The sequence below is a fragment of the Triticum urartu genome, chromosome 3 (genome assembly GCF_003073215.2).
Source record: "Triticum urartu cultivar G1812 chromosome 3, Tu2.1, whole genome shotgun sequence".
Taxonomy (NCBI): domain Eukaryota; kingdom Viridiplantae; phylum Streptophyta; class Magnoliopsida; order Poales; family Poaceae; genus Triticum; species Triticum urartu.
In genome coordinates, this window is record NC_053024.1 from 669,521,496 (window position 1) to 669,538,664 (window position 17,169).

At 51.6% G+C, this 17,169-nt stretch overlaps 3 protein-coding genes and 1 non-coding gene across 4 annotated transcripts; 3 read left to right on the top strand and 1 right to left on the bottom strand.

Moving 5' to 3' along the window:
- The first annotated feature begins 3,558 nt into the window (after positions 1-3,558).
- Positions 3,559-7,298, top strand: LOC125545798 (disease resistance protein RPP13-like). Its single transcript, XM_048709837.1, has 2 exons — positions 3,559-4,210; positions 4,750-7,298. The coding sequence occupies exons 1-2, from the start codon at positions 3,696-3,698 to the stop codon at positions 7,052-7,054; spliced, it is 2,820 nt and encodes a 939-aa protein (XP_048565794.1). The 5' UTR covers positions 3,559-3,695; the 3' UTR covers positions 7,055-7,298.
- A 3,819-nt stretch (positions 7,299-11,117) lies between these two features.
- Positions 11,118-12,321, top strand: LOC125549041 (probable glutathione S-transferase GSTU6). Its single transcript, XM_048712539.1, has one exon. The coding sequence runs from the start codon at positions 11,500-11,502 to the stop codon at positions 12,202-12,204; it is 705 nt and encodes a 234-aa protein (XP_048568496.1). The 5' UTR covers positions 11,118-11,499; the 3' UTR covers positions 12,205-12,321.
- A 1,609-nt stretch (positions 12,322-13,930) lies between these two features.
- On the bottom strand, positions 13,931-14,126 carry LOC125549790. The gene has a single exon (XR_007301509.1). It is a non-coding gene; the product is annotated as a U2 spliceosomal RNA (small nuclear RNA).
- A 232-nt stretch (positions 14,127-14,358) lies between these two features.
- Positions 14,359-16,790, top strand: LOC125545799 (delta(3,5)-Delta(2,4)-dienoyl-CoA isomerase, peroxisomal-like). Its single transcript, XM_048709838.1, has 3 exons — positions 14,359-14,475; positions 14,615-15,385; positions 16,415-16,790. Exons 2-3 carry the CDS (start codon positions 14,704-14,706, stop codon positions 16,603-16,605), a joined length of 873 nt encoding a protein of 290 aa, XP_048565795.1. The 5' UTR covers positions 14,359-14,475; positions 14,615-14,703; the 3' UTR covers positions 16,606-16,790.
- Positions 16,791-17,169: the final 379 nt, after the last annotated feature.

The window sequence follows — 17,169 nt, forward strand, 5'->3', positions numbered from 1 at the left end:
CCGAGGCCATGTCTGTACAGGCTAGGCTCGTCAAGTCAACCTAAGTGTTTTGCGTGTGTAAATCTGGCTTACACCCGTTGTATGCGAACGTTAGAACCTATCACACCCGATCATCACGTGGTGCTTCGGAACAACGGACCTTAGCAACGGTGCATAGTTAGGGGGAACACTTTCTTGAAATTATTGTGAGGGGTCATCTTATTTATGCTACTTTCGTTCTAAGCAAATAAGATGTAGAACATGATAAACATCACATGCAATCAAATAGTGACATGATATAGCCAATATCATTTTGCTCCTTTTTGATCTCCATCTTCGGGGCGCCATGATCATCGTCGTCACCGGTATGACACCATGATCTCCATCATCATGATCACCATCATCGTGTCTTCATGAAGTTGTCTCGTCAACTATTACTTCTACTACTATGGCTAACGGTTAGCGATAAAGTAAAGTAATCACATGACGTATAAGTTGACACGCAGGTCATAAATAAATTAAGACAACTCCTATGGCTCCTGCCGGTTGTCATACTCATCGACATGCAAGTTGTGATTCCTATTACAAGAACATGATCAATCTCATTCATCACATCCTTTTGGCCATATCACATCACACGGCATATGCTGCAAAAACAAGTTAGACGTCCTCTAATTGTTGTTGCAAGTTTTTACGTGGATGCTATAGGTTTCTAGCAAGAACGTTTCTTACCTACGCCAAAACCACAACGTGATATGCCAATTTCAATTTACCCTTCATAAGGACCCTTTTCATCGAATCCGATCCGACTAAAGTGGGAGAGACAGACACCCGCTAGCCACCTTATGCAACTAGTGCATGTCAGTCGGTGGAACCAGTCTCACGTAAGCGTACGTGTAAGGTCGGTCCGGGCCGCTTCATCCCACGATGCCGCCGAATCAAGATAAGACTAGTAACGTCAAGTAAATTGACAAAATCGATGCCCACAACAACTTGTGTTCTACTCGTGCATAGAAACTACGCATAGACCTAGCTCATGATGCCACTGTTGGGGATCGACCACTGTTGGGGAACGTAGCAGAAATTTAAAATTTTCTACGCATCACCAAGATCAATCTATGGAGTCATCTAGCAACGAGGGAAGAGGAGTGCATCTACATACCCTTGTAGATTGCGAGCGGAAGCGTTCAAGAGAACGGGGATGATGGAGTCGTACTCGTCGTGATCCAAATCACCGATGAATCCTAGCGCCGAACGGACGGCACCTCCGCGTTCAACACACGTACGGAGCGAGGACGTCTCCCGCGCCTTGATCCAGCAAGGAGGAGGGAGAGGTTGAGGAAGAGGGCTCCAACAGCAGCACGACGGCGTGGTGGTGGTGGAGCGCAGTACTCCGGCAGGGCTTCGCCAAGCTCTTGCGGAGGAGGAGAGGTGTTGGGGAGGGGAGGGGCTGCGCCTTGGATGGTGTGCAGCCCTCCCCTTGCCCCTCTATTATAGGGGAAGGAGGAAGGGGGCCGGCCCCCTCTAGATGAGATCTAGAGGGGGGCGGCGCCAAGGGGAGGGGGCTTGCCCCCCAAGCAAGGGGGGAGCCCCCCTTAGGGTTCCCCCCCAACCCTAGGAGCATGGGCCCAAGGGGGGATGCGCCCAGCCCATGTAGGGCTGGTTCCCTTTCCTATACAGCCCATTAGGCCCTCCGACAGAGGTGGCCCCTCCCGGTGGACCCCCGGAACCCCTCCGGTGGCCCCGGTACAATACTGATATGCCCCTGAACCTTTCCGGTGACCGTATGACAACTTCCTACATATAAATCTTCACCTCCGGACCATTCCGGAACTCCTCGTAACGTCCGAGATCTCATCCGGGACTCCGAACAACATTCGGTAATCACATACAAGTCTTCCTAATAACCCTAACGTCATCGAACCTTAAGTGTGTAGACCCTATGGGTTCGGGAACCATGTAGACATGACCGAGACCACTCTCCAGCTAACAACCAACAGTGGGATCTGGAGACCCATGTTGACTCCCACATGTTCCACGATGATCTCATCGGATGAACCACGATGTCGAGGATTCAAGCAATCCCGTATACAATTCCCTTTGTCAATCGGTATGTTACTTGCCCTAGATTCGATCGTCGGTATCCCAGTACCTCGTTCAATCTCGTTTACCGGCAAGTCACTTACTCGCAGAGATACCTCTCCGTCATACGGAGTGACAAATCCCAGTCTCGATTCATGCCAACCCAACAGACACTTTCGGAGATACCTGTAGTGTACCTTTATAGCCACCCAGTTACGTTGTGACGTTTAGTACACCCAAAACACTCCTACGGTATCCGGGAGTTGCACAATCTCATGGTCTAAGGAAATGATACTTGACACTTAGAAAAGCTCTAGCAGACGAACTACACGATCTTGTGTTATGCTTAGGATTGGGTTTTGTCCATCACATCATTCTCCTAATGATGTGATCCCGTTATCAATGGCATCCAATGTCCATGGTCAGGAAACCGTAACCATCTATTGATTAACGAGCTAGTCAACTAGAGACTCACTAGGGACATGTTGTGGTCTATGTATTCAGACATGTATTATGATTTCCGGATAACACAATTATAGCATGAACAATAGACAATTATCATGAACAAGGAAATATAATAATAACCATTTTATTATTGCCTCTAGGGCATATTTCCAATAGTTTTTCATAAACTCATAATATAGCATCGAGGGATACAATCATAATGAGTACACACCCATGCTCTGCATAACTATGACACACACAACCAACACAACACACTCACACACACATAAACACAAAACGATAACACTCACAAAAGACAAAGTCATACAAGACCAAAGCTATATCGGCGGAGGAAGAAGAAAAACAACAAAGCAATGAAAACAGAGATTGGCAATATAAAGCAGTGACCATCCGCACCAACAATCTTTTGATGGCTTAAAAAAATCTTTTGACAACGCATTAAACATTTTCATGTATATTATCAGGAATGTCTATCATATTAAAAATACATTTCCTATTTTTTAAATTCAATGATATACTATTATTTTTATATTTACTAAACAATACAAGTATCTGCTATGTGTATTGTTGTATATACTCCCTTCGTTTCTTTTTAGTCTACATACGAAATCTGGTCAAAGTCAAACTACACAAAGATTGATCAAATTCATACCAAGAAATATCATCATCTACAATATTAATGCTATATGGTATGAAAATTTCATTTCATGATGCATCTAATAATATTAATTTCATACTGTGATTGTTGATATTTTTTCTTATAAAACTAGTCAAGCTTTACTAAGTTTGACTTTAATCAAAAATTTTGTGCAGACTAAAAAAAATCGGAGGGACTACATTGTATTGGATGAGGGTATTTGCTAAAGGAGCCGCCAATGTGGAAAGCAGGTGTGCACGGTGGATGTTGTTCGTTTCTCCTTGGCCTCACACTGACTGCACCTTTCTTACCATCCCCAACCATCTCAGCTGCACTGCACATGCACGGATCGATCCATCCAGTATATACTACCCGCCACTGAACCGACGAGCTTCCCACAGCTCCCCGTCGCCGGCGCCACCATTGACCTTGACTCCACCAAACTCCATCCATCCAAGCCCAGAACGAGAGCCAGTCAGCCAGAGACCACACAGAGCGAGCGAGCGAGCGAGCAAGCACATCGGAGAGAGCAATGGCGGAGACGGCGATCACGACGGTGCTGGCGAAGGTGGCGGAGCTGGTGGCGTGGGAGGCGGCGGTGCTGCTGGAGGTCGGCGACGACGTGCGCCTGCTCCGCGACAAGCTCGAGTGGCTGCACACCTTCATCCGCGACGCCGACCGCAGGCGCCGCCTCCGCGACGACGAGTTCGTCGCCGTCTGGGTGCGCCAGACCCGCGACGTCGCCTTCGAGGCCGAGGACGCGCTCGACGACTTCCTCCACCGCGCCGGGCGCCGCCGTCGGCACCGCGGCCCGGCCCCGCCGCTCCCCGGCACGGGGGCGCGCTGCTCCGGGTGGCGCTGGAGCTGGCGCCGCTGGCGGCCGCGCTGCGCGGGGCTGCAGGTCGCGCTCCGCCACGACCTCTCGGCGCGCGTCCGCCAGATCAGGAAGCGGCTCGACGAGATCTCCGCCAACCGCGCCGCCTACCACATCGAGCACGCCGCCTCGCCCGCCTGGGCCGCCTCCTCCGCCACCACCCTCGCCGCCTGGTACGCACGCACCCACGCTCCCAAAATTACTTCTGTATGTTCATCCTCTCCGGTTCTTTTCTTTCTTTCAGCCAAAACCATCACGCAAAATCAGAGACATAATCAGTAACAAAAATGAAGAGTTGAAAGATACGAACCTACTGCTTGATTATTTGTTTGTTCTGAGATTTCTTCCTTGATTATTCCGCTGTCTTTTATCTTCGTCTTGTTCTGCGAGCAAAGATTCTGCTGAACTATCACGCAGCTTACAGAATTTTCCTCTCTGAAAATGACACCGAACGCATGTAAAATTAAAATGCAACAGATACTTCCAATGACTGCCTGCTTGAGTTAAACAATGTAGATTCTCCTGAATTGTCAAGCTACTTCATTTTATATGCCAGGACGTCTCACGCTGAAAATGACATCAAATTATTGGTTGCCACTGTTCTGACGTCGAGGAGCTAAGCATGGAGTAGCTAGCAGTTAACGAGATTTAATCACTGCATTATGAGAATAATGACGCAAGCAGCTGACTGGTTTAGTGAATTTGGGTGCAGGGACGATCTGGAAGAGTACACCGTCGGCTTCGGCAAGTACAGCGACATGCTCAGGGAGCAGCTCCTCGACGTCGACACCGTCCCCGGCCGCGCCCTCGTCTCCATCGTCGGCGAGAGCAGCATTGGCAAGACCACGCTCGCGCGCAAGGTCTACCAGAGCCCCGAGGTCCGCAACCACTTCGCCATACGCACCTGGACCGTGCTCCCGCCCAACAGCCGCCCGGCCGACGTGCTCCGCGACATCCACCGGCAGGCCACCTCCCAGCTCCGCCGGTCCCCGTCCAACGGCCAGAGCGCGGAGGACGGCGGCTGCGACGCCAAGGGCGGCAAGGACATCAGCAACTCGCTGTTCCGGAACATGACCGGCAGGCGGTACCTTGTCGTCGTCGACGGCAGCATCGCGGTGGCCGACTGGAACAGCCTCCGGGCGTCGCTCCCCGACGAGGGCAACGGCAGCAGGGTGGTGCTGGTCACCGACGCGGCGGGGCTGGAGGTGGTGGGCTACGCCGGCGGGCCGACGTACGACCCCATCGAGCTCACGCGGCTCAGCCCGGAGAACACGTACGAACTGTTCCGGCGCCGGGTGTTCGGCCTCCGCGGCGACTGCCCCGGCCGCTACAAGTCAAGGTACTACCAGGACGTGTTCCGGATCACCCGCGGCCTGCCGCTCTCCGTCGTCGTCCTCGCCGGCGTGCTCCGGTCCAAGGAGCTGCCTGCGGAGTGGGACCAGGTGATGGCGCAGCTGCTGGCGGCCAAGGACCAGCCGCAGCATTGCAAGAGCGGGAGCGGCGGTGCCCGGCGCATCATGTCGCTGGCGTTCGACGACCTGCCGCACCACCTCAAGTCGTGCTTCCTCTACTTCGCGGCGATGCCGGAGAGCGCCCCCGTGGACGCGGCGAGGCTGGTGCGGCTGTGGGTGGCCGAGGGGTTCGTGCGGCCGCGGCGCGGGAGCACCATGGAGGAGGTCGGGCAGGGGTACCTCAAGGAGCTCATCTCCCGGTGCATGGTGCAGCTGGTGGACAAGGACGAGTTCGGCACCGTGACGGCGGTGGTGGTGCACGACCGCCTCCACGCTTTCGCGCAGGAAGAGGCTCAGGAGGCGTGCTTCGTCGAGAGCCACGACAGCACCGACGTGCTCGCCCCGGCCACCGTGCGGCGCCTCGCCGTCCAGAACACCACGGACAGGCACGTCCACCTCGGCAACGCGCTGCCCAAGCTCCGCACCATCGTCTGCGACTTCGCCAGCGGCGGTGCCGCGAAGCCCAGCGTCTGCATCCACTCCACCGACCTGGGCTTCCTCCACGCGTCCAAGTTCCTCCGCGTCATCGACATCCATGGCCTCGAGCTCAAGAAGCTTCCAGACGAGCTCGGCTCGATGATCCACATAAGGTACCTGGGCCTCCAGTGCGGGCAGCTGGAGAGGCTGCCGAGCACGATAAGCAAGCTGGTGAACCTGCAGTCGCTGATCCTCAAGGGCCGGAGCGGCGGCGTGCTGGGCGTGACCGCCGCGTTCTGGACGATCCCGACGCTGCGGCACGTGGTGGCGCCGTTCGCGCTGCCCAGGTGCCTGGGCGACCTGTACAGCCTCCAGACGCTCCACGGCGTGCAGCCGCGCGGCTGGGACACGCGCGCCGTCGCCGGCAACCCGCTGGGGAGGGCCACCAACCTCCGGTCGCTGGAGCTGAGCGGGCTGACGGCCGCGAACGCCGGCGCGCTGGTGACGGCGCTGGAGAGCCTGGACCTGCTGGTGCACCTGGTGCTGCAGGGCGAGTCGCTGCCGCCGGCCGTATTCACCGTCGCGAGCCTGCGGCGGCTGCAGAGCCTGAGGCTGGTGGGGGCCATGGAGGAGGAGGATGATGCTGATGGCGCCGACGAGGTGGCGGTCCGGTACATCCGGCCGAACCTGACGCGGCTGTCGATGTGGGGCACGATGGTGGGGCAGGGGTTCGTGGACATGCTGGGCGAGCTGCCGAGCCTGGCGGAGCTGACGCTGATGTGGGGCGCGTACGAGGGCGAGCGGCTGGAGTTCGGGGACGGCGCGTTCCGGAGCCTCCAGAAGCTGAGGCTGGGGCTGCCGGACCTGGAGGAGTGGGCGGTGAGCGCCGGGTCGATGGCGGCGCTGGCCCGGCTGACGCTGCTGCGGTGCGCCAAGATGGAGATGCTCCCGGAGGCGCTGGGCGGGATGAAGGAGCTGGAGGAGGTGGTGCTGTACAGCATGCCCAAGATGGTGGGGAGGATCAAGGAGGACGGCGGCCTGGACCACCACAAGATCAAGCACGTCCCCGTCATCCAGACCATCTGGTAGACTCGATCGGCGTTCGTCTGTGTCATGTCGTCGGATCAAGGAAGGAGAAGGAGGGCGTTCTTGTCGTTCTGGTGTTGTTGCCATGAGCGCCTTCTTCTGTATCGTCGAACCATGCACGTTGTGTGTTCTGTGCCTGTCTCTGCTGTTCTTGACAGGAACGCGAAAGCCTCTGCGATTTTAGAACTTTGTTTCAATGGGAATGACTCTCCGACACTGGTTACCTGCAGGAATTGCAATTTTCATATGGACTGGTTTCTCACCATCGTAGAGGAATAGCAAAACATTTTGTATTTTAAGCTGTGGTAAGGATTTTTCATGGGTAGGGTTGCTAATTTCTTAGAGCATCTACAACAGGACCCTCCCTATCCACCCCAAACTCCCGGTCAGCCTACCTGGTCACTGAGTGGACGTGAAATTGCCACCCAACCGCAGCTGACAAATTCGGCCCAAACGTCCAGACTAACTAGCACTCCCCATATCCGGCCCATATCTGGGACGGATATGGGGACGCCCGGCCACGCCCATCACGTAGGTTTAACCGCTAGGGCATGCGCCAATTCGTCCATATCCGTCCCTGCCATCCCTCTTCCTTGCCTGACCATCCCTTCTCCTCTTTTCTTTTGGCCTCGTCCGCACGACCGTCACCGGAGTTTTGCCGCCATCATTGCTCCGCCATCATCCGCAACCCAGGGCTTCCCCACCGGAGGCCCGAACCCACACCGTTGTCGGCCGTGTCGTAACCGGTCAAGGGCGCCGCCACCGGACGCCGCCCCGATACGTCCAACTCACCCGTATATACACCTCGCGCTCTATGTGTTCGGTGAAATGTCCGAGCCGATTTTTTATTCTTTTGGTCATTACTTCTAGGAAACCGATGGCTTCGTCGCGCAATGGTGGCTACGGAAACCCTTACCTTCACGAATTCATATTCAATGGTGCATCGCCTCGTCGGATTCGAACGATGAAGATACTGAAATGATGATGATGATGAGCATCCAAGAGGAGATCGAGAAGGCAGTGGAGCACGTCCTGAACTTCAAGGATTTCATAAAGGGCCGAAGAGTTATTCCCCTGGATAGGGTCTTGTAACACCCTGGATTTTCCCCTTTCGAAAATTCCTTTCTTGTTTTGTCTCCTATCTTTTTATTTTGGTGTTCTTGCTTTTTATTTGCACTCTTGTGTTTAATTGAGAGTAGTGACTTGCCTAGTTATTTAGGATTAGGGTTTTTGCCCCCAAACGCTAACAACCCTTCCTACTAACAGAAACCCTGGGACCCATGTTGAACTACAACACCCCTGTCCCTTGCACATAAATTCACCAAATTAATTAGAGAGTTTATCCAACACCTATATTCACCATTTTCCATTCACACCACCCAAACCCAAGTCAAAGTTTGGCCAGAACAATTCACCCAAGTTTCTACCAGATCTGTCAAGTTACATAGCAAGTACAATTTAGCTTCACCCTATGAAGCTGAATTTTTGCATAAATAACCATATCATCATATTATACATGTCCACCAAAAATGAGCCACACCCAGCAATAGGGGGAGAGAGGAGGAGGAGGAGAAAAAGGGGGAGAAGAAGAAGAAGAAAGGTGGAAGGAGATGGGTGGCTGACAGGTGGGTCCATGTTCCACCTCAGCATATTGTCCATGTAGAAATGCGAAATCAGCCTGACATGTGAGGTCAACCAGTCAGTTTTACTGTTAGATGCGACTTACTTTCAAATCAATGTGATTTGTTACTCACTTGATGCAAAAGTGGCAGTCTTCTATGATTTTTGACAAAACCGGTTTTGAAGTATCCTGGCCACAAATATAATGGTTTTGAGCAATTTACTTGTTCTGAAACCATCAGGTCGATCCTTATGTTACAGGAAAATATACCAAATAAACTAGTGTGGTTACGATTAGGAGGAGGCGCATATGGATTAATCGTGTCCCTACCTTTCTCCATGACTGTATATGCAACATCTTTGTAATCACTATGAACATATTAAGAGCATCTCCAACAGGCGCGCCAAACTAGCGCAACGCCGCAAAATCCCTCTTTTAGCGCGCACGCAACCGGAATAGTTGCTTCAGCGGGCGCGAAAAAACCGCGCGCGCGGCATACGTAGTCCAGCGCACGGGCCGAAACGCAATCGTGCGCCGCTTATTTGCTGCGCCCGCTCCCGCGCGCTGGACTCTCGCGCGCTCGCTCGCACCTCCCACCTCCCATCCAGCCGTGCCGCCGTCGCCGACCGCGCCACCCGGCGACCGTTCCAGCGCTTCCCCGGCCTATACCCGCCGCGCGCGCGCTTTCTCCGGCCCCCCTCTAGGCCCGCCGCCCCGCGCGCGTGCTGGTCCGCCGATGAACAGCGCCCGCGCGCTCTCTGCCGCTCGGCGCCCGCAAGGTGTTCGACAAAACGCCTAGAAGGTATGTATTGCCCAAAAGCCATGAATTTCGTGCATGTTGATTGTAGTTTTTTATTTATAGCATAGTATTCAACATTGTAGATGAGTTCGTCGTATGATTCTTCCGAAGAAGAATTTGATATGGAAGAGGAGGAGGATCTTGCAATGATCCTGGCTATGCATATTAATAAAAAACTGAAGCACGGTGGTTCGGTTATGGGTCGGCAAAAAATTTGGAGGGATAGGATCGATGCCCACAACAGATTGATCAGGCATTATTTTGCGGAGAATCCCACATACCCCGAGTCGTATTTTCGTCGCTAGTTTAGGATGAGCACCGAGTTGTTCAGGCGCATTGCAAAGAAACTAGCGAGCCATGACCGCTTTTTTCAGCAAAGGAGGAATGCCGCCGGAGAGCTCGGGCATAGCACCTTTCAGAAGGTGACAGCCGCTTTGCGTATGTTGGCATACGGTATACTGGCTGATCTAGTTGATGATCACTTGGCTATGGGTGAGAGCCAAGCCATCATGTGTGTCAAGCGCTTCGCAGTCGGAATTGTGCAAGTCTTTGGCGAAGAGTATTTGAGATCTCCCAACGCTGAAGACGTCGCAAGGCTTTTAGCGATGAACAAAGCTCGCGGTTTTTCTGGCATGCTTAGCTCAATAGATTGCATGCATTGGACTTGGAAGAATTGTCCAAAGGCATGGCATGGGCAATTCTACGGCCAAAAAAAGGGTTCCACTATAATCCTTGAAGCGGTGGCCGATCAAAAGACTTGGATTTGGCATGCATTCTTTGGAATGCCTGGATCTTTGAATGACATCAATGTTGTCAACTGGTCACCACTGATGAGTAAGATTGCAAATGGGGAGTTGCCACCGGTGCAGTTTGTAGCAAATGGCCGTACATACAACTATGGCTATTATCTAGCGGATGACATCTATCCAAAGTGGCAAATCTTTGTCAAGCCGTTGAAAAAGCCAAAAGGTAAGAAAAATCTTGATTTCCACAATGCTCAGGCGGCGGCTAGAAAAGATGTGGAGAGAGCTTTTGGGATTTTGTAAGCCCAATTTGCTATTGTGAGAGGACCGGCTAGATTTTGGGATCAAAAGATGCTTTGGTACATAATGCACGCTTGTGTGATCATGCACAACATAATCATCGAGAATGAGCGTGGCTAAGATGTAGACTACTCTCAGTATGAGCTCTTGGGATATTCCGTGCGAGTGCGACGGAGGGCTGAAAGGGTGGCCCGTTTTGTTGCCTTCTATCATGCCATTCGACGTCCTGCAGCGCATAATGATCTTTAAAAGGATCTCATTGAGGAATGATGGGCATGGAATGGACGACAAAGAGCATCATGATTTGTGTGTTCGTTATTGTATTGTTGAACTATTTGTTGTGTTTAATTGCACTATTTGTTGTATTGAATGATAAACTGTTTGTTTGAGTTATAATAAACGAAATTAAACTATTTATTTTTATTGGTTTTTGATTTTTTTTTGCTTTTGTTTTTAAAAGCATATGTTGTTTGTGCGAGTCGCGCGCGCTGTATTTTTGCGCGTTGCTGGAGCGGCGCACGCGCTGCATTTTAGCGCGGCTGCTGGAGCCAGCGCTGCGCGCCACGCCAAACCAAGCAATACGCGCGCAGCATATCTGTTTTTTGTGCGCGGCGCGGCCGGCGCATGTTGAAAATGCTTTAAGCGCTTTATTGGCAAAGAAAACAAGAACAAATTCGTCAAACTCTGAAGCGTCACGTGTGACGCCAAGCTAGTCAACCTTCTTCCGGCGAGTGAAATCTTGCCTACACTTGCAACGAGTTGGCTCTTCCGTGCAAGCATGCCGCGCACGCCAACGGCGACGCACATAATCACACACCCGTGGCTCTAGCAGCTTCTCTACCACCAACTGGTCAGCTTGATTTCTGCCTGTATAAATTAACAACAAGGACGACGAAGATATTATTATACCCACTTGCAAATTCAGTTCAGAGCACGGTGGTGAGCAAATAGTTTAATCGCGAGAGGAAGAGATCGGTCGAAAACGATGGCCGGCGAAGGAGACGACGTCAAGCTGCTGGGCACGGTGGTGAGCCCGTTCGCGGTCCGCGTGCGCATGGCGCTGCACCTGAAGGGCGTCAGCTACGAGGACCTGGAGCAGGACGTGTTCGACAAGGGCGACCTCCTCCTCGCCTCCAACCCGGTGCGCAAGAAGGTCCCCGTGCTCCTCCACGCCGGCAGGCCCGTCTGCGAGTCGCTCGTCATCGTCGAGTACGTCGACGAGGTCTGGGCCGGCGCGGCCCCGCTCCTCCCCGCCGACCCCCACGGCCGCGCCGTCGCGCGCTTCTGGGCCGCCTACGTCGACGACAAGGTGGTCACCGCAATGTTAGGCATCCTGCGCGCGACCACCGATGAGGAGCGGGCGGAGAGGCTCGACGCCGCGCTCGCGGCGGTCAGGCCCTTGGAGGACGCCTTTGCCGAGTGCTCTGGCGGCAAGGCCTTCTTCGCGGGCGACTCCGTCGGGTACCTCGACCTCGCGCTCGGGTGCCACCTCTTGTGGTTCGAGGCGCTGCGCGAGATGTTCGGCGTGATGATCATCGACGCCGGCAGGACTCCGCGCCTGGCCGCCTGGGCTGGAAGGTTCCTGGAGACGGAGACGGCCAAGAAGGCGGCGTCGCCCATCAAGAGCATAGTGGAGTACGCCGGGAAGTTGCGGGCTATCTGGGCTGCTATTGCCGCGGCTGCCAACTAATTTAAGTGGCTGGAAGTTGAAGAGCTTCTTGATTCGGCCGGCCCGAACTAGTGTAAACATAGGTAGATTTCATTTTTCTACAAACAGAGTTCACAATAAAATGGTCATTTATTTTGATAAAGTTGTGGCTGAGCAACCCACTTATCTTGTTCATGGGTGTAGTACAACATTATATGATATCAAAACAAAAGAAGAAAAATTCAAAAATACAGTCTTTTTTGCGGGAAAAGAATTAAATAATTAAGAGCCTTTAGAGTGAAAGTGACATAAACCCACAAGTTCAAGCGATTTGGACTAACACCTGCAACTTCTGAGCTAGCAGTGAAAGAATAATCCCTCCGAAAAAAAAGAATAATCCAAATTTGTTTGGTTAACCGTTGATGAGAAATCTGACAAACTAGGCCCATGTACCATTGACAAGATAGTGACTCACTAAATTTTGACTTAAGCCGACCATTGAGCTCAGCTAGCATGCTCCGTCTGTCCGAATTACATGTCACACAAATAGATGTGTTTAGATGTATTTTAGTTCTAGATACGTTCATTATTATTCATTTCTGCGACAAGTAATTCAGGACGAAGGGAGTATTATTTTCCATCAGTACTCACCTCTTTCCGTCTCTAAATTCCTCTTGATATGATCGAGCCAACAGAGAGGTGGCAGCTATAGTTGGTGACTTTGTCGGCGATGTGTGATATGAGTGGTGGTGTCGGGGAAGAGCACACACTCTCCCACACCCCCCCCCCTTTCCCCCAATAAAAAAATCAAGCCATTTCCTTCTTATTGTGTGCGGTTGGTGCTCACTTCACGTTGTCGTCAACACCGATTTGCTCCGCTGAGCCAAACTCCTCGCCAAGGCGAGCCACATTGCCTGACGTCTTCTTTGTGATATGATGACCCTCTTTGTCAAGGGAATCGTCCCTCTGTAACGTGCATCGTCACCCTGGTGTTCTTCCTCCTCCTCGAGTGGAGTGCCACCGCTACTGGTCCCCCCCTCCTCCTCCCCCAATCGGTTCGAAAGGGCTATACCATTGATTCAATACACTGTTTAGTGTGCCATAAGTTTCAAAATAAACCTTTTGGTTCGACTCTTATTACGTAATATTTCTATGCCGACGCAGTGCAAAACCGGGACAAAGAAAACACACAATGTACTCCATGCATGAACCTTTTCTCTTCGAACAGTTTTCACGCCCGAGAAAGTCTACTCAAATGTAGTTACTACCTTCGTCTCAAGAAAAAGCCTATAATAACGTCTTATATTTTGAAAAATGAAGACAATAAGTTTGTAGCGAATACTCCAACATTAATCTGTCCTCATTGCACTGCGTGAAGGCTTCATGGATTGCGAGGCAATTTTCATTCATCAATTTTGTGGATAAAAATATAGGCGGAAAACAGATGTGACTTCAGTTGTTATATACACCACTCAGTTTTAGGAATCAGCCTATCAACCCAAACTGATCACCCGCAAAAAAAAAAAACTGATGACAGGGCAAAGGAACCTTATCAAATATACCAACCGCATACTCCACACCATCCCGTGCTTCTCCCAGGAGCACCACCACCGGCCTGTTTCTCGACTCAGGCTGTGGTGACCAAACCTGGAAGACGCGCACGAGCGGATCAACACGGCGCTGAGGGAGAGCAAGCCGCGCCCGCATGTCAGCAGCTTCAATCACCACTGAATTAAAGCTGCATTACATAAATTTTTAATTAATTTGATTGGGGTGCGCCTGCCCAGGCAATAATGCAACGCACTGGGCAACACCTGAGGGTCCCAATGACAAGCCATTACGATGGACCCTCTTCCATAAAAAATAAATTTAATATCATTGTGGACATATGGCCCACATATCAGATATTAAACTGATAAAAACAAATACTACACTTGATCTTAGCCAAAAGGCCGAGAATCTACTCTTTATAGCCTCGCAGCGCCCCGCCTCCCCCTCGCCAAGCGATGTGGGTCATGGGCTCGCCAATCCCCTCGCATGGGCCGTAAAGATCCTGAAGCGAGCCTTTCTTTCCTTGAGACGCACAGGTGGGCCTTCGTCCCGTCTCGCTCGGCACCGGTGGGTCATGGTTTTCTAAAGAAAAAAAAAGACACTAGTGGGTCATGGGTCCCGGTGGCAGTCAGTAAAGTATGCTTCATTTTTTACTTTTACCAGCTGATGAAAACTCATGGAAAATCGCTGTGAAAAGAACAAGACTGAGGCTGGATTGTACTGCGGCCGGGCCGAGGCAGCATCGTTAGGAGCTTTCGACAGGTTAATTTTTTCTGATGATTTCCGAGCTGCTTATCTTATCTAGCAATCTCGTTGCGTCCGCACAAGAACAACAAGAGAGGATTAGCTTCGGTTTTTACCCTGAATGATGATGGCTTCCTTCCTTCCTTCGTATTAGCAGCAGCAGCAGCAGCAGTCAACAGAGCAGCACAGGCTGCTAGAGTTTAATCCCCACACGGCACACGCCACGCACACGGCGGAGGAGCTCAGATGGCCAGCGGCGGCGCGTCGGACGCGGAGGCGGAGCTGCGGCGGGGCTTCAAGGCCCTGGCCGTGACGCGGCCGGACCCGGCGGCCGCGGTCTACGAGGTGCGCCTCAGCCGCCCCGCGCAGCGCAACGCGCTCAGCCCGGACTCCTTCGCGGAGATCCCGCGCGCCATGGCGCTGCTCGACCGCGTCCCCGCCGCGCGCGCCGTCGTGCTCTCCGCCGCTGGCCCCCACTTCTGCGCGGGCATCGAGCTCGGCGGGCCCGGGAACCCGCTCACCGCGCCCTTCAGCCGGGGCGCCGACCCCGCGGCCGCGGCCGAGGGGCTCCGCCGCGCCATCCTCGGCATGCAGGCCGCGCTCACCGCCGTCGAGCTGTGCCGGAAGCCCGTCATCGCGGCCGTGCACGGCGCCTGCGTCGGCGGCGGCGTCGACCTCGTCGCCGCCTGCGACATACGCTACTGCTCAAAGGACGCCACGTTCGTGCTCAAGGAGGTGGACATGGCCATCGTTGCCGACCTCGGCGCGCTCCAGCGCCTGCCGCGGATCGTCGGCTACGGGAACGCCGCAGACCTAGCCCTCACGGGCCGCAGGATCACCGCCGCGGAGGCCAAGGAGATGGGGCTGGTCAGCAGGGTGTTCGATTCCAAGCAGGAGCTGGATGCTGGTGTTGCGAAGATCGCCAAAGGTATAATTTCTCTCTGCTGTTCTTTCTTTGCCTCTGTACTCTGCCAAAATGTTTAACATGAATTGTGCAATTCCAAGTTCAAACTAATAAAGGATGTCACCTGGAATTTCACAACCTACAAAACAGTCCTTGTTTGGAGTTGAGAACTTGAGATGTCATGACATCATTATGTAGGTCATGTCGGCAACAAAATGAACAAGGGTGTCTCTCTTGGGTATCTGTGTATATGCTGTCAATAAATCTTGTTTGTACTCTGATTGCAGTTGATCTAACTAGAATCCGTAGATCCATTTGGCTGGATAATCTTTGATTTTATGTCAGTCAGAACCCGTTGGTTCTGAAAAAAGAGAGGTTAAACTTCATGTTAGTAACTTCACAGCACGCATGAATTGCGTCTTTAAATACAGTTGGTGACCTGCTGGTATTTGAATATAGTATCTAGTTCAGCTTAAACGTTTCACAGGCTTTCTAGAATTCCAACTCTCCCAACTTTCATAAAGATTCATCTATATTCTCATTTCCTGGTTTTTGCGCATTTGCTATAGTGTGCTTAGTGTCCTATCCTGTAAGTGCTGGCTTAAATGTTTCTCTTACTACATTAAGTAGCAAAATCCACCACTCTCTTGATTGGCTGCAGAGGCGCTGCGCTCCATTTCCCAACATGAAAAGTGAACTGGAAAGTTTGGGTCATATAGTTAGTGCTGGTAGTTTGAAGTCAAATGCACTTGAATCAATCCAGCAAAGCATTGTATAATGGTTTAAAGGGTTTGCAATTTACTAGTGTCACCCCTCTATCAAGTCAGAAGCAAGTTGGATTTGTTCATCCAAGTTGTAAGTAAATGCACATATGTAGGTCTGACTGTTCCATGTTCATAGGGTGTTACCATAATTCAGATTCATGCACAAGACGTCCCTGTGCAAACCAGTTTCTTGTTAACTATGCCTACCACTTTTTCTCCATCAACTATGTAACTCAACAAGCTGCGACCTATGATGGACCAAGAGACATTTTTTTTTTCATTGTTTCAGAAATATCAGAGAAGTCGGCAAACGCAGTGATGGGAACGAAGGCAGTTCTACTGAGAAGCAGAGATATCACAGTAGAGCAGGGCCTGGAGCATGTAGCGACTTGGAACTCTGGAATGCTGAGATCTAATGACCTGATGGAGGCCATCAAAGCTTTCATGGAGAAGCGGAAGCCTGTTTTCTCTAAGCTCTGATGATCTTCATCATGGGCGAAAATTTATATGTGAACCCTAGCCACCTGAGAATGAAAGTGAGATGGTAGAATGTAGACAAGAAATAGTACAATCTATGAATTTGGAAAACAAGTGCTCTTGTTATCTGTATCTTGTATGCATATCATATCATATATAAAAGGGAATAAAACAAGGATTTTATGGTATTTCCTTAGCACTACTGATGTCCGTATTGATTAGTGATATGTTGTGATGCCTATAGATTAACCATTCCCACTTGTAGTGTGATGCGCTTTTGCAGAGAGTTGAGTACCTTCACAATAGGAGTGTGATTTACCTGATTTGAGGGACTGGAAAGTTCACGAGCTTATTGTATCTTGTTTTTTTAGGATAACCATGCATATGTTCATAGAACAACAATGTTACAACCAATCCACGTGAAAACAACAAGAAAGCACGAGAGAAGAACCGTGCCAAAACTCTGCAGAAAACACCTCCAGCAAGAAATAGCCACTAAGTATCTGGGTTGGGTGAACAAGACCAATGAGAAACTGACGGCGGTATAAGTTGAATTTCAGTCCTGAA

Coding starts and splice junctions, on each gene's coding strand:
- LOC125545798 (XM_048709837.1), top strand. CDS start 3,696: ATGGCGGAGACGGCGATCACGACGGTGCTGGCGAAGGTGGCGGAGCTG. Junction 4,211..4,749: donor GCCACCACCCTCGCCGCCTG/GTACGCACGCAC, acceptor ATTTGGGTGCAG/GGACGATCTGGAAGAGTACA.
- LOC125549041 (XM_048712539.1), top strand. CDS start 11,500: ATGGCCGGCGAAGGAGACGACGTCAAGCTGCTGGGCACGGTGGTGAGC.
- LOC125545799 (XM_048709838.1), top strand. CDS start 14,704: ATGGCCAGCGGCGGCGCGTCGGACGCGGAGGCGGAGCTGCGGCGGGGC. Junction 15,386..16,414: donor TGTTGCGAAGATCGCCAAAG/GTATAATTTCTC, acceptor TCATTGTTTCAG/AAATATCAGAGAAGTCGGCA.